Source organism: Orcinus orca, chromosome 9 (genome assembly GCF_937001465.1).
Source record: "Orcinus orca chromosome 9, mOrcOrc1.1, whole genome shotgun sequence".
In the NCBI taxonomy this organism is placed as follows: Eukaryota; Metazoa; Chordata; class Mammalia; order Artiodactyla; family Delphinidae; genus Orcinus; species Orcinus orca.
This window is the reverse complement of record NC_064567.1, coordinates 95622394-95637698: the sequence shown is the minus strand read 5'-3', so window position 1 is coordinate 95637698 and position 15305 is coordinate 95622394. Positions and strand designations below refer to the sequence as shown.

The window sequence follows — 15305 nt, the reverse complement described above, 5'->3', positions numbered from 1 at the left end:
CGATAACAAGGTTAGACAAATAGCAAATGACCATCATGTTTGGGTTTATGGCAAATGTAATTGAGAGGTTAGGCTGTCCCTGGAGCCTGCAACTGTTGTTCTGAAAACACTACGTTTTCTGAGACGTCTCTTTACTGAATGCTAAAAGAAACTGGATCCCTATTTTGACACAAATCAGCGTGCCTTTGGGGAGTTAGGTCTTTGCTCCAGGAGGACCACTATGGAGGAAGGAGATGTATTATATTGCCCTTTGGGGGGTTAGGTCTTGCGCCAGGGATGACTGCTACGGAGGAAGGAGATGTATTATATTGCCCTTGATTCCTAACAAGCACCATCGCTCTCTGCGGCTTCCGATTTAGTGCGGTCCCTGTGGACAATCAGATGTGAAGGAATTTGAACACCATGATGAAGGAAAAACAAAAAACATGAAAAAATGAAAACACTATCAAAGTTGAAATAAAAGTTTGTTTGCCAAACAGGTAATTACTTGGCTTGAACAAAAGTCATGAGACTATCAGGACATTTTTCTTCCTCTGGGAAGGAGACCTGTGGCTAGATGGAACAAAGCAAAAGAAAACAGTACAGGACTCAAGTATTCAGACCAACTGAATATGTCCTTCTAATATGCCCTGATGCCCTTCTCCCCTTTCTCCTGTTTGCTTCAACGCGTTCTATACAACACAATGGGGGTAGAAGCCTCGTTGTTTATGCTACATAATGAGATCTCCTTCTTGGACTTGTGCACAAGTTTGTGCTTCTTGGGTGGTGGGTGTTCACGGGGGGTGCACCTCCCTCCCCCCCCAGGACTTCTCTGAACCCAAGTCGAGCCACAATCCCCACCACCATTGGGATGCCCTGTGTTGCATCAGCAGCAGGTGTTTTTCTTATTGTTATTATTGGTTGGAAAGTGTAACATTTGCACCATATGTCTAGGCTAGTTCCAGGTGACGGGACCAATGCCACATACGAATCATGAGTTGAATGTATCAAAATTGTGGTGCTGCCACTGCTGTTTTTGGATGGATTGGATGCCCAGGGAAAAAGCAGAGTGGGAGGAAAAGAAAGAGTTGATCAGCTCCTATTCTGGGGTTTGTTGTTAGAAATTATTAAAAATGGTGGCTCTGCTCAGAAGAGATGGGTGTAGAAAAGCTCGGAATGCTTAATGCTCAAACTTCCCCTTAAATCATAGAAATGGAAGTAAACATTTATTACCATTTGGTCAAGTGTAGCATAACTTGCATTCATATTTCATTGTCAGTAATGGAGGTATGTGGAGATATACACAGACCTTGAGACAGCTGTTTGTTTGTTTGTTTGTTTTTAAATATTGCATACAGGCTAGCAGTTCATTGAAAGTAGAGGAGATAAGCCTGAAGGTAAGATCTGAGAAGAAGGCAATGCTTCATGCACAGCTCGTCAATCCTGATTTGGTTTGAAAACGAAAATCATGGAATACCAAAATCAAAGGAGAGTTGATTCAGGGAAAGGGAAAGGATGATGTCACTGGCCAGGAAAAGTTTTGAGTTCCTCATTCAAGTCCAAAGGTGCTGGTTTCTTCTACCGCCGTTAACAGCTTTTCATACAACATGGAGTACGAGGGATAAGGTGGAAGATCCAATCGATTGAAGCACGTGTGTGCCCTGAATGGGGGAGAAAAGGCTGGTCAAGGTGTTTGTTTCAATGGTACAACTGGCTTGGCTAGTTCTGTGATCAGTCTGAATCTGTGAATCAGAAGTGAATCTAAAGAGGGTAGAACCATGTTTTAGGACCACCATAACACACTTGCAAACTAAGAAGCACAGCCTTGGGTTTCCCTGGTGGCGCAGTGGTTAAGAATCCGCCTGCTAATGCAGGGCACACGGGTTTGAGCCCTAGTCCGGGAAGTTCCCACATGCCGCAGAGCAACTAAGCCCGTGCGCCACAACTACTGAGCCTGTACTCTAGAGCCCTCGAGCCACAACTACTGAAGCCCGCATGTCTAGAACCCGTGCTCCGCAACAAGAGAAGCCACCTCGATGAGAAGCCTGCGCACCGCAATGAAGAGTAGCCCCTGCTGGCTGCAACTAGAGAAAGCCCGCACGCAGCAACGAAGACCCAATGCAGCCAAAAATAAATAAATAAAATAAATAAATAATTTCTTAAAAATTAAAAAAAAAGAGAACCACAGCCTTCCAGACAGGAATAGACCAGTTGAAGGACTGGAATATCTAGAAACTGGAGGGGTGGGTTTGCATTTGGAAGCAAACCACGCCATACTAGCACTGCACTAGCAAACCAGCGACATTTTACAACTGAGAGATGAAGTTGGATGTGGCCAGCAAAGGAACATAATTAGTATTAGAGGATTATGTTCCCAAGTCTCCTTGCCCAGCTCTGATTTCTGGGCCTCTGTAAACCCTGTGCATTGACCTAGAGGTGCCAACGGATGCCCTGGGACTCTCGAGATCCAATGCCCCATCAAGGCAGGTGTGATGGAGCAATGACAGTCCGACTCCTTTACCATTCATAGTGGGGCCTGCTTAACCTGAAGCAGAGATGCCGCATTTCCAAGAACAGCTGAGCTTGGGGGCTAATCCTCCCTGGATGCCTGTGGCATCCCGGTGCCACCTGCCCTGGGTTCAGCTTATTTGGTCATGTACTTCATCCTGCGGGCCCATCTGTGTGGGCCAGTGTTTGGCCTAGACAAAGAACGGCTTTCCCCGCTATGTGCCAATGCGTGGACCAGGACCAGACCCTGCTAACCAAGTGAAGAGGGGCAGAAAAATGCCAAGTGTGCTTCTGGAACTGTCTGAGTTAGCCAGGGGTGGGATACGGGCAGACCGCATCTTCTTGGTTTTTTTTTTTATCTAATCATTTTCACTGTCACTCCGAAGTGGAAATAATACAGAAAAAACAAATCCTATTTAGAAGATAGCTGGGATCGGATTAATTCTGTAAAAGGTAATTTCTGGGAACTGAAAACAGTAGCAAATGGCCCCTCTTCAAGATCTAGTCTGAACACCCAGAGTTTCTTCAAGAGTTGTTCTCAGTGCATGAATCTATAGGCCTGGTTAACTCGTAAATAAATCCTAGTTTGTAATCTAGAATGAATGAACACAATCAAATCACGATTTGATTCCTCATTCCTAAGTCCTCGCCGCTCTCCACGTGTGGTCCTGACAGCACGGAGGACCTGCTTACTTCATTACCTGGGCACTGGACCCACGGCTCCCAGGTGGGCTGGGGTTGTGGACAGAATCTGGAACCAGGGTTCGGAAGACCTCTATTCTGGTCATGGTCCAGCCACTGACTAGCTTTATAACCCTGGGAAAGTCAACGAATCTTCCTGAGCCTCAGTTTTCTCACTTATAAAATGGGATAATAATACACATTCCGTGCACCTCAGAGGGCTGGTGTGAGGACAGCACATAGATGCCTTTCGTAAACCGTGAATCATCGTTTAAGCATCAGGGTCGCTTACTAATCATGCGACCACCATTGCAGTCATGACTTTAGGAACTGTGTCACCCACGTGGGGACTTCGGACCCTTGGCCTCTTCCACGTGACTGCAAGCAAATGAATCAGCCTCATCTCGTATTTGTGAAGTCGATATTTTGGGACTCCACTGGATCTGTTCAGTTGTGTCGTGTCAGATTCCACTCTGTCGGTGTTATTCTAGGGTTCCAGCATTTTGACGGTACTACGTGTGATACTTCTAACCTGTGTCATCTACACAGTCGATCTCTCCGTCTCCTCGAGGTTTTCCAAGTTACCGACTAAAATGTGCACCAAGACAGTACTGAAGCCGGTCCTGCTCCTCTGCAGTAGAGACCACTCTAAGCTTGGTTATGAGCAAACGATGGAAAGAGGCAGCACCGCTACCGCGTGCGGCTGTGAGGCCAGTTCTTTAAGTGTGACTCCTTTTCAAGTCATCTTCTTCCACCGCCCAACTACGGCCTCAATCTCCGGACAGCTTCTCACTCTATCACTGCTGAATCTACTCTTTTCCAAGTTTGTCAATGACCTCTCGATTCCCCAATCCAGAGGCACATTTTCTATGCCCACCTCCTCAGGCTGTCTGAAAGCATCTGACAGCTCTTCCTCTGAACATCTCTCTTCCCTTGGCTTCTTTTTTTTTTTTTTTTGCAGTACACAGGGCTCTCACTGTTGTGGCCTCTCCCGCTGCGGAGCACGGGCTCCGGACGCGCAGGCTCAGCGGCCATGGCTCACGGGCCCAGCCGCTCCGCGGCATGTGGGATCCTCCCGGACCGGGGCATGAACCCATGTCCCCTGCATCGGCAGGCGGACTCTCAACCACTGCGCCACCAGGGAAGCCCTTCCCTTGGCTTCTTGATGGCTTCTCAGTGGCTGTCAGTTTCTCTTAGGGACTCCCAATGGCTCCCTCATGCCTCCTTTGTAGCCCGACAGCCTACAGAGCAGGGCTTCCCACCCGGCACCACTGACACTTTGAGCTCGATGACTCTCCACCGGGAGGGACTGTCCTGTGTCTTGTAGGTGTTTCGCAGCATCCTCGGTCTCTACCTGAGAGAAGCCAGGAGGACTCCTCCCCGACAACCAAAAATGTCTCCAGACATTGCCAAGTGTCCCCTGTGGGGACACAATCACCTCTTTCCTGCCCTCCCCCACTTGAGAACCATCCCTATAGAGTAAGCCAACTACCAACTTAACCAGGCCTCCACCTTCATCCTGGTCTTGGGCTCAGTTTACATCTGCACTGAAGCATGTTTGCGTTAGAATTTTAGTCCTGTTAATCCGCCCATGACTCATACTTCTGTTGTCCCTGGTCGCTACTCTAAATGTAAACCCCTAAGGTTTTCTCCTCTCCTTCATCTTATCTCCACACTGCCTGTGCTGGGTCTACCCTGACCAGCTCCCGAGTTTTCTTTCCTCCCAAGCCTTTCCTTGTCAAGTTCCTCAGTAAGGAAACTCTCCCACCTCCTGGTCTGGATGTGGCCTCCAAGCTCTGGATGTGGTTCTCAGCACTCAGGAGTGGAGATGGTCACCGTTCACCCTGCTGCATGCTGGGCTGTGGATGGATGAGCGACTTTTCCACTCCCCACTGCCCATTCTACATCATTACTTTTCAATCTTTGATCAAACATTTCTGTTCCTCTGAATCTCATGCCATTTAGATATTTTTTCCCCCAAACTACAGGTTTTGTCCGGCATTTTATTTCAATGAAATAGGATAGGGTAGGAAATAGTGTATTACCTGCAGGTAATAAGGATGAAGTATTGTTTTGAGGAACATGTGTTTCAGGTACACACACACAGGAGTACCTATGCATGTATTGTGTTGGGATGTGAAGGGCCCTTCTCTCTGTGGGCTGTAGTTAAGACACGTTTGACCATCAGTGATCTAGACGTACCTTCCATACCTTCTGACCTTCTGGGTAACACATTTATTAAAATCTCTGGTACTTGGCTTAAATGCTCTCCATTTTCAGGTCTTCCCACCAGACTGTGTAGCATCTGAGTCCACTTGGTTGGCTGTTCAGTGCCCTGGCCTGCCAGCTCCTTGACCCCAACCTCCATGACCATTTCACCCCTCTTATGCTCCAGCGATGGTGGTTTATGAAGTTTCTTCACCAGGCACTGTAAACTTAGAGCCTAGAAACCTCTTCCCCCAGAGTCCTTTGTCCTAATCCCCACACACTCTGGAAAGCACGGACTTGGCCTGATGTATGGTTTTGCTGTGACGCTCCCTCGTCTGGGAGGCCAGCTGCCTTTCTAGAGGGAAGGTCTGAGGAGAATGCAGCTCGTCAGAGCGTGGGTTGCACACGGGGCTCACGGTCTCTGGGGAGCCCCGGGTCACCCCGAGGGTGCTCGGTGCTCCTGCTTGCCTCAGGCTTCTATCACCTGCCATGTGGCCAGGCCAGGTCTTTCCGAACTACCATTATTGGAATCCAGAGGTTATTTCTTTCTCTCCACACATAGGTGACACTTTCTAGGTTCTTGGATCATCAGAAAATGCACAAGGGAGACTAGTCGGGGGTTACTACTCAGAGGGTCGTCTTCACTGTCCCCTTAGAGGCATCTCAGCACTTGATTCTTGGGGCCCTTCTGGCCTACGGCAAAGTCCCCGCTTCCCCCGAGAACCCTCTCTGCGATTCGTGGGGCAGCAGCCTTTTTAGGAGCGCCTTGGCCCAGATGTGCTGAGCCTGTTCATACGCCTGACGTCCACCCTATAAGTTCTCTGTGTGGGTTGATAGGATTAATGTACATTTCAAAGCTTCCCAGAGCATATATGTAATTAGACTCAATCTCTGACCCCAAATGACAAAAGCAGTGACTTCCCTTTCCTAAAGAGTAAAACAGACTCCTCAGCAGGTCTTCTCTCCGTGGCCCACCAAACTCTATCAACTGCGTCCCCTGCGAGTGTCGCACTGGACGTCTTGTCCTCCAGGCCAGTTTGGTGATCTTTCCTGAACACAGCTGACCCTTCCCACCCCCAGGCTTTGCTCCTGCTGTGGCTTCAGTCCAGAATCCCCTCCACCCTTCCTTGCCCCTCAGGGCTCACCTAAATGCCAGCTTCTCTGTGTCATCGTCTCCTGTCAACTCAATCAGGTTTAGGTCTCTGTTCTACAAACTCACAGCATCCTGCTTTTATCTTCCCTTCTTACTGCCTCTCTGATTCCACCTGGAGTCGTAACGACTTACTCTTCCGCTCCGTTCCTCCCTAGACTGTAAGCCCCTCTGGGCAGGTTCATTGCTGTAGCTCAGGCCCTCCTTCAGGTGCACACTGAGGTGCCCACTATGAGAGAATCATCAAATGTGACTCAAATTCACTCCTCTAAAGTAAGAGCAAAATGTTTCCCAAAAACCTCATCCTCCAAATCTATCATTCAACTCGACAAATGGAAATCTTGCCTTTTTAGCCTTATTTTCTTGCCAGACTTCGTTCAGCAGGTTCAGTGCTCAGCAGAGCCGTGCAAATGAGCACTGAGGGTCTGCTGATCGAAGTGGGTGAAGCCAGGGCTGAAAAGTGCCCCAACGCTTTAGGCTGTTATTAACCAGCTGGGCATGCACTCTGACTCCTGGGCCTGCTAATACGCACCATCATCAGGTGAATTATCTCCGGGATGCTAGAAAGTCTAGGAAAGCTAGATGAAAATTATAGTTCAGTCAATCCTTCCACAATAGGGATTTAGCAAAGTGTCTGGGAGGCCATGTAGAAATACAGCTGAATTAAATACGAATCTTCTGTTATAATTAGAAAATATCACAGTAGAAGAAAATAATGTGGATCAATCTTATGTTTGCTGAGCGGGTTTTAACACTATAGTGCCTACACAGAAGTATCTCTTTAGTGCTCCTTATTTCACCGATGAGGAATATGCTACCCAAAGTGGCACAGAAAGGACGGAGGAAGTGTTGGGATGAAAACTCATGGTGCAGGGAATTCATTCCGTTAAACTGCCTGGAGCCCTAGTGCCTCCTTTTTTTTGCATTATCTTACAATAATTTCATCAATAGCTTACTGCATAGAAGCCACTATAGAGACCGGAGATATACACGTGGTCTTGTCTGCACACAGTTTGAAACATAGTAGGAAAAATGCAACATGCACATGCTAACTATTCCAGGGAATATCAAGTGTATCCAGTGCTACGTCATAGTGAGACAGGCTGGGACCTGGGATCCTTTACTGCAGTGCTTGCACCTGGACAAACATCTCCTTGAGCAACAGAATACAAAGAAACTCGAAGGGACTAAAAATAACTGCAGGTACGGGCAGTTAGGGGCAATTATGAACAATAAGATACAAAAAGGCCACAAACCAACTGCCACTTCTGAGATGCCGGGAGCAAAAACGGGGGACTGTGCGCGATCCCTGCACACAGCACCACCAAGGGGGTGTGCAGAGCACCGAAGCCCCGCCTCTGGCCCCACCCAGCCATTGGCCCCCACCCTCACCCCATTTAAGGGAACAGCTCACCACCCTGCCTTGGGGGCGAGTCCCAGTAAACCCTTTCCTGAGTTTGTCTGGCCTCTTATCAATTTCTGTTGATTAAAGAGTCCAAGAACCCGGGTGGGTAACAGTAGAAGTCCAGACACAGTGCTGGCAGGGCCACTTTGGACGCTCCCCCAGATGAGGCATTCCTCTTTAAATTAAATTGGGCTACGTAGGACTGACACATGCACCGTGACACCACTAGCGCACATACCATCAGTCAACAAAAAATCACTAAGAATATGGTCTAAATGCACCTCCCCGAGACTTCTCACCCACACCTTTCACTAATGACTCACAGAACAATACTTTGGGTGGCAGGAAAGAATTCCATCCCAACGGTTAAGTGCCCAAGCTCAAATGACAAAGGGTACTTGGCCTTCTTCGGCAGGTTTCCCAAAGGCGGGCAGGAGCTCCATACCTGGGGAGAGATGTAATTTTCCCCCATTTCTCTATGCAAAAGCGCCGAAGCCCGTTGCTCCCTCGAAGGGCTGCAAAGCCTTCGTAGGGCACGCTTGACGTTCCCGTGACGAACTGCAGTAATCTGAGTCTCTGCTCGTTGTTGAAACGCTCCACCGCAGCCCAGAACCAGCGGATCACGAGATGCCCATCGTGATAACCTGAGTGGAGCAGGAGGGAGACCGAGAGGATGTGTAGAGGGGAGGAGGGAGTGGTGGGGGGGAGATGAAATACACATCAGGTGTGCCAAGAACTGAACAGCAGCTCTTGATCTGCTGATTTCTCTCGTGATGGCCTTTCGGTAGGTCTAAAACAATTTGTATAACTGACTCCAATTTAAAAACAAAAGCCTATTCAGAAAATAGGCACTTTGTAAAAAGGCTGTATGCTGTGAGGGATGTCCTCAGAGATGTTTGCTTTCTATTTAAACAACTGGGACCCCGGGAGTCCTTTTCCTGCCTGATATAAATGTGGACAAGGAGTGACGAGGCCTGGTAGAGATCTTTGGGGTTCCGAAGAGACAAAGCTCTCTACGAATACGGTATTTCCTGGTATTGTCTTTGTTCCGATGTCTTAGCTCTTGGGACCCACATACTGTGGCGCGTCTAGGACTTAAGAAAGGCTGGAGGTGAATGTGAAACTTGGTCAACGGAAGATGCCGGGCTCTCCAAGTGCCCTTGGAGCTGCTGCCCCCAGATCAGCCCTGGGCCGCAAAGAGTTGGGCCCATGGAAGTAGTATGGGGCCTCTCACAGGACAGTAAGGAAACCAAGCTTGGAGCAATCCCTTATGATAAGGTAGATGATTCCGCACTGACTGCAAATGCACGAAACACTCAAAGATGCAGAAATCTATGTGGACTGGGGCAGAAAGAAGGAAAGCTTCATAAGGGAAGGGAGGTGTGAGTTTGGCATGTGAAGGGCTTGTGGGAGTGCAGGAGGGGAAATAGAGAATGATAAGAATGCGGAATCAATATGCAGGGAACAGCAAGCCGACTAGACCAGCATAGACCAGCACAGGGGTTCTGCTGAGGACTGAAGGGACCTTGCTGGGAACTCAGAGGCCTTAATAGCTAGGCAGAGACACTGTGACTTAACACCTTAGGTCGGTGGCTTTCCTACCAAGCCAGGAAGGGCCTAGTGGTCCCACAGAGGTTTCCTGCTACATGGCTGAGTGTACCGGGGAGACAAGGTAGGCTTAGATGATGGGCCCCTTGTTCACCCTCTATTATATTGATAGGGGTTTCTCTGTAATATTTTACATGAAGAAAGGATTTTCAGCTTAAAGAACGTTCAAAGGTTTCTAAGTAATAAGGAGCTTGATTGTTTTGTGGGGCGGGAAATGCCCTGATCAAAATAAATGTTTCAGGAAGGCTGGTACGGCAGCGTGAAGGTGAATAGCTAGGAGGGGTCAGACATTAGATTTGGAGAGATGACAGTGAGAACCGTGTTGCAGCAAACCAGGACTGATGTGAAGAGGGCTTCACTTCTACAGGGAGCAGGACACCCTTTCCTGCCAGCAAACGACCCAGCTCTGGAGATGGCCCGTGGACGGTGGCGTCCTCTGGAACGCATCTCCACCGAGTTATGCCAGAGACGACCAGCAGGGATTACTGTCACCCAAAGGAAAGTCTAGGTTGGAAGCTGGCGGAAGGCATGGACCAGAGCCTACTTTGCACACGTACTGAAGTAAGGCCAAGTTTTCTGTAACCTTCAAAAAGTGAATTATTTTATATTTATATTATCACTACATATGGAATATATATATGAACAGTATTCAGCCATAGAAGGGAATGCAGTAGTGAATCATACCACAACGTGAACGAACCTTACTGAGTGAACGAAGCCGGACCCCAAAGGCCACATACAGTATCATTCTATTTACATGAGGTATCCAGCACTGGTACATCCACAGAGACAGAAGGCACACTGAGGTTTGCTGGGGTGGGAGGATGGGGGAGAAAGGGGGAGCAACTGCTTCCTGGGTCCAGGGTTTCCTTTGAGAATGAGGAAAACGTTTTAGAATTAGCTAGAGGGGATGGTTGCGCCACACTGTGAGTGCGCTAAACGCCACCACGTTGTTCCCTTTAAAATGATTAATTTCATGTTATGTCAGTTTCACCTCAATAACATTTGTTAAGAAGTGAAGGACTGTGTCTGTGAGAGCCGATCCGTCAACAAGCCCCGCTCGCTCACCTCCCCGGTACTCAGCGTTGTTCCGCCAGTCGACCAGGTCGATCTCCGCCGTGCCCGCGATCACCAGCTCCAGCTCCCTGGCATCGAACACGGAGACCAGCCTCGAGTCCACCACCTGAAATCCACATTAGGCCTGAGCCTCCAGGCTCAACCTCCCTGAGAGGTTACATTCATTATTATTTCTGTGGGTTAAGCTGGGAGGCCGACCATTGTTTACACCTTTTTCCCCCAATGTGCTGTCGTGTTTAAGTTCAGAATCATGAGCATTTTGAGACACTACCCCTTCCTGAGCTGGGAACTCAAAAAGGTCTGCTGCTTTTCACTACTGCGATATTCCCTCTCCGAATGATGTTATGAATAAGCCTGACTTGACCTTCCAGTGTCACATTTAAGTTTCCAAATAACATTGCCTTTTGAAGGCAAAAAGTCCAAGTCCCTGGACTCCTCTCCTCTACATAAAGGGATCCTCTCCTCTACATAAAACTAGGACTTATTTCCTAGGAATGGACGTTATATATTAAAATGACTGTCTTTTCCTTCCTTTCTCCCCTTACTTCCTGCATTTCTCCTTCAAAGATCCGGGAAGATCTGCTTGGTTAGGGTTCTGAGCTCCGGCTTTACATCTTGTTGCCAAATATATCAGGTACAACTGAACACCTGCAGTGGGTACCTCCTTTAATCAAACCAGTGGACCAGCCAGTCACCCACGCTGTTCTCCATCACAGCAGCAAAGAAAACCTTCCAACACCCAAACCCTTGTTTCTAAATTGCAAAAGTTTAACCATGTCAATTTTTGGTGCACACAAAGGCTAGCAGTTGTCACTGTCCTTTTTTTTTTTTGATTACTATTGATCTCTGATGCTTTTTTTAAAAAACTTTTTTTAATTGAATGAAAGATTCTTTAAATTCTATAGTGCTTTAGAATTTTCAAAAGTTTCACACATGTGATTTCATACAATCCCATAATACATCACTGTCCTGATTTACCATCTCAGCATGGATCATGTGGTACAAAGTGACACTAGGAGCATATCTCCTTTTATTGTGTTTTGCTTTATTGCATTCTACAGATACTGCGTTTTTTTACAAACTGAAGGTTTGGGGCAACCCTGCATCATCAGATGATGGTTAGTTTTTTCAGTAATAAAGTATTTTTTCAATAAGTTATGTACATTGTTTTTTCTAGACATAATGCTATTGCACACTTAGTACACTACAGTACAGTGTAAACATAACTCTTATAAGCACTAGGAAACCGAACAATTCACGTGACGCTTTATTGTGACATCGGTTTTATTGCCATGGTCTGGAACTAAACCTGCAGTATCTCCGAGGTCTGCCTGTGTAAGAAAATAAAAATCAAGCGAGAGCGGACAAGGCCCTCCACTTCATTTCACTCATTTTTATTTCACTGAGTGAAAGGAGATGCAACACGCACATGTCTTGGCAGGAGGTGTCATGTGTTTTCACAGGTGGCACAGCAGGGCCACACCAATGCCAGTTTTGTGAGACCACGAGAGCTGGGTTTCCCAGAGAACTCTGACCCCTCACCCTCTACCCCCAGGAGGCCCTCTTTGCACGCTGGTGAGTAGAGCTGAGCCCTCTTCCTGCCTCGCTTGTCCTCTCCCTTCTCCTAACAAGCTGTGTCGGGGGTGAAGGCCTGGCGTGCCTGCCGAGCCTGGGTCTCACCTCGTAGAAGCCCCGGACCAGGGCCTCGGTCTGCTGCACCGCTCCGCGCTCCACCCGCCACCTCACCATCCTCTCGATGTACTCTTTCTTGTTCTTTTCTGTCACTTGGGTGTTCGCTCCTCCAGACTTTAACTCCCTCTCCGTTACCTTGTGGGGAAACAAAGATCATGATGCTTGTTGACTCAGCTTATCTTGCGGTGAGACAGATCGATTTTAGGAGGATGAACTCTTTGCAAAAAGTCGTCTTCACAAGCATTTGGCATCATTACTTTCTTGCTTCTTTTTCCTTTCCTGGAAGTTACTAGAAAGGTTCTGGTTGTTCTAAGCAGATACTTCAGTACCTTAGAAGCATTTTTGTTTTATAAAGAGAAAATGTGTTTCTTTAACTCAAGAGGCTTAATGGAAATAAAAGAAAAATGCCCCTGGTTGTCCCTAAATGGACTGGAATGTCCTTATCCTATAGTCACATACTTGATTGCCCCAAATCCCAATTAGATCAAATTCTTAACAGCCAAATTCTTCCCCAACCACAGCAGATCACTGGCAGGAAAACAGTGGAGGGTGGGAGGATACTTTTGCAGCCAGGTATAAGAGTGGCTGAAGAGTGACAGCCTGACCTTGAGAAAGGAAACAGAGATTGAAGTTGCCACGTAGTATGAAGATGCATGTTTGTTAGGACAAGCTAACAAGAAAAGTGATGATCTGCGCTTTATTGTTTTGAAAGGCAAGAAGGCACATAACATATTAGACATTTTTATCAAAAAGAGTTGGTGTGTTAAATTAGGAAGATGGCGGAAGAGTAAGACGTGGAGATCACCTTCCTCCCCACAGATACACCAGAAATACATCTACACGTGGAACAACTCCTACAGAACACCTACTGAACGCTGGCAGAAGACCTCAGACCTCCCAAAAGGCAAGAAACACCGCACGTACCTGGGTCGGCAAAAGAAAAAAGAATAAACAGAGACAAAAGGATAGGGACGGGACCTGCACCAGTGGGAGGGAGCTGTGAAGGAGGAAACGTTTCCACACACTAGGAGCCCCTTCGCGGGCGGAGACTGCGGGTGGCGGAGGAGGAAGCTTCGGAGCCGCGGAGGAGAGCGCAACAGGGGTGTGGAGGGCAAAGCGGGGAGATTCCCGCACAGAGGATCGGGGCCGACCGGCACTCACCAGCCCGAGGCTTGTCTGCTCACCCGCCGGGGCGGGCGGGGCTGGGAGCTGAGGCTCGGGCTTCGGTCGGAGCGCAGGGAGAGGGCTGGGGTTGGCGGCGTGAACACAGCCTGCAGGGGGTTGGTGCACCACGGCTGGCCGGGAGGGAGTCCGGGGAAAAGTCTGGACCTGCCGAAGAGGCAAGTGACTTTTTCTTCCCCTTTTGTTTCCTGGTGCTCGAGGAGAGGGGATTAAGAGCGCTGCTTAAAGGCGCTCCAGAGACGAGCGCGAGCCGCGGCTATCAGCGCGGACCCCAGAGACGGGCATGAGACGCTAAGGCCGCTGCTGCCGCCACCAAGAAGCCTGTGTGCGAGCACAGGTCACTCTCCACACCCCGCTTCCGGGGAGCCTGTGCAGCGCGCCACTGCCAGGGGCCCGGGATCCAGGGACAACTTCCCCGGGAGAACGCACGGCGCGCCTCAGGCTCGTGCAACGTCACGTAGGCCTCTGCCGCCACAGGCCCGCCCCGCATCCGTCCCCCACCCCCACCCCCACGGCCTGAGTGAGCCAGAGCCGCCGAATCAGCGGCTCCTTTAACCCCGTCCTGTTAAAGGAGAACAGACGCCCTCCGGCGACCTACACGTAGAGGCGGGGCCAAATCCAAAGCTGAGCCCCGGGAGCTGTGAGAACAAAGAAGAGAAAGGGAAATCTCTCCCAGCAGCCTCAGACGCGGCGGATTAAAGCACAACAATCAACTTGATGTACCTGCATGTGTGGAATACCTGAATAGACAACCAATCATCCCAAATTGAGGAGGTGGACTTTGAGAGCAAGATTTATGATTTTTTTCCCCTTTTCCTCTTTTTGTGAGTGTGTATGTATATGCTTCTGTGTGAGATTTTGTCTGTATAGCTTTGCTTTCACCATTTGTACTAGGGTTCTATCTGTCCGTTTTTTCCCTTAAAAAATTTTTTTTCTTAATTATTTTTTATTTTAATAACTTTATTTTACTTTATCTTACTTTATTTTCTTTCTTCCTTCCTTCCTTCCATCCATCCATCCTTCCTTCCTTTCTTTCTTTCTTTTCTTTCTAATTTTTCTCCCTTTTATTCTGAGCCGTGTGGGTGAAAGGCTCTTGGTGCTGCAGCCAGGAGTCAGTGCTGTGCCTCTGAGGTGGGAGAGCCAACTTCAGGACACTGGTCCATAGGAGACCTCCCAGCTCCACGTAATATCAAATGGCAAAAATCTCCCAGAGATCTCCATCTCAACACCAGCACCCAGCTTCACTCAACGACCAGCAAGCTACAGTGCTGGACACCCTATGCCAAACAACTAGCAAGACAGGAACACAACCCCACCCATTAGCAGAGAGACTGCCTAAAATCATAATAAGTCCACAGACACCCCAAAACACACCACCAGACGTGGACATGCCCACCAGAAAGACAAGATCCAGCCTCATCCACCAGAACACAGGCACTAGTCCCCTCCACCAGGAAGCCTACACAACCCACTGAACCAACTTTAGCCACTGGGGACAGACACCAAAAACAACTGGAACTACGAACCTGCAGCGTGCAAAAAGGAGACCCCAAACACAGTAAGATAAGCAAAATGAGAAGACAGAGAAACACACAGCAGATGAAGGAGCAAGATAAAAACCCACCAGACCTAAAAAATGAAGAGGAAATAGGCAGTCTACCTGAAAAAGAATTCAGAATAATGATAGTAAAGATGATCCAAAATCTTGGAAACAGAATAGAGAAAATGCAAGAAACATTTAACAAGGACCTAGAAGAACTAAAGATGAAACAAGCAACGATGAACAACACAATAAATGAAATTAAAAATACTCTA

At 48.2% G+C, this 15305-nt stretch overlaps 1 protein-coding gene across 1 annotated transcript in view; it reads right to left on the bottom strand.

The window, feature by feature from the left end:
• Positions 1-445: 445 nt before the first annotated feature.
• HECW1 (HECT, C2 and WW domain containing E3 ubiquitin protein ligase 1) overlaps positions 446-15305 on the bottom strand; it is a 325634-nt gene continuing 310774 nt past the window's right edge. The window contains exons 25-28 of the mRNA XM_049714658.1: positions 12297-12443; positions 10608-10722; positions 8377-8575; positions 446-1640 (exon numbers count right to left, since the gene is read on the bottom strand). Of these exons, the coding sequence (XP_049570615.1) occupies positions 1529-1640; positions 8377-8575; positions 10608-10722; positions 12297-12443 (573 nt within the window). The 3' untranslated portion in view covers positions 446-1528. The remainder of the gene's footprint in view (positions 1641-8376; positions 8576-10607; positions 10723-12296; positions 12444-15305) is intronic.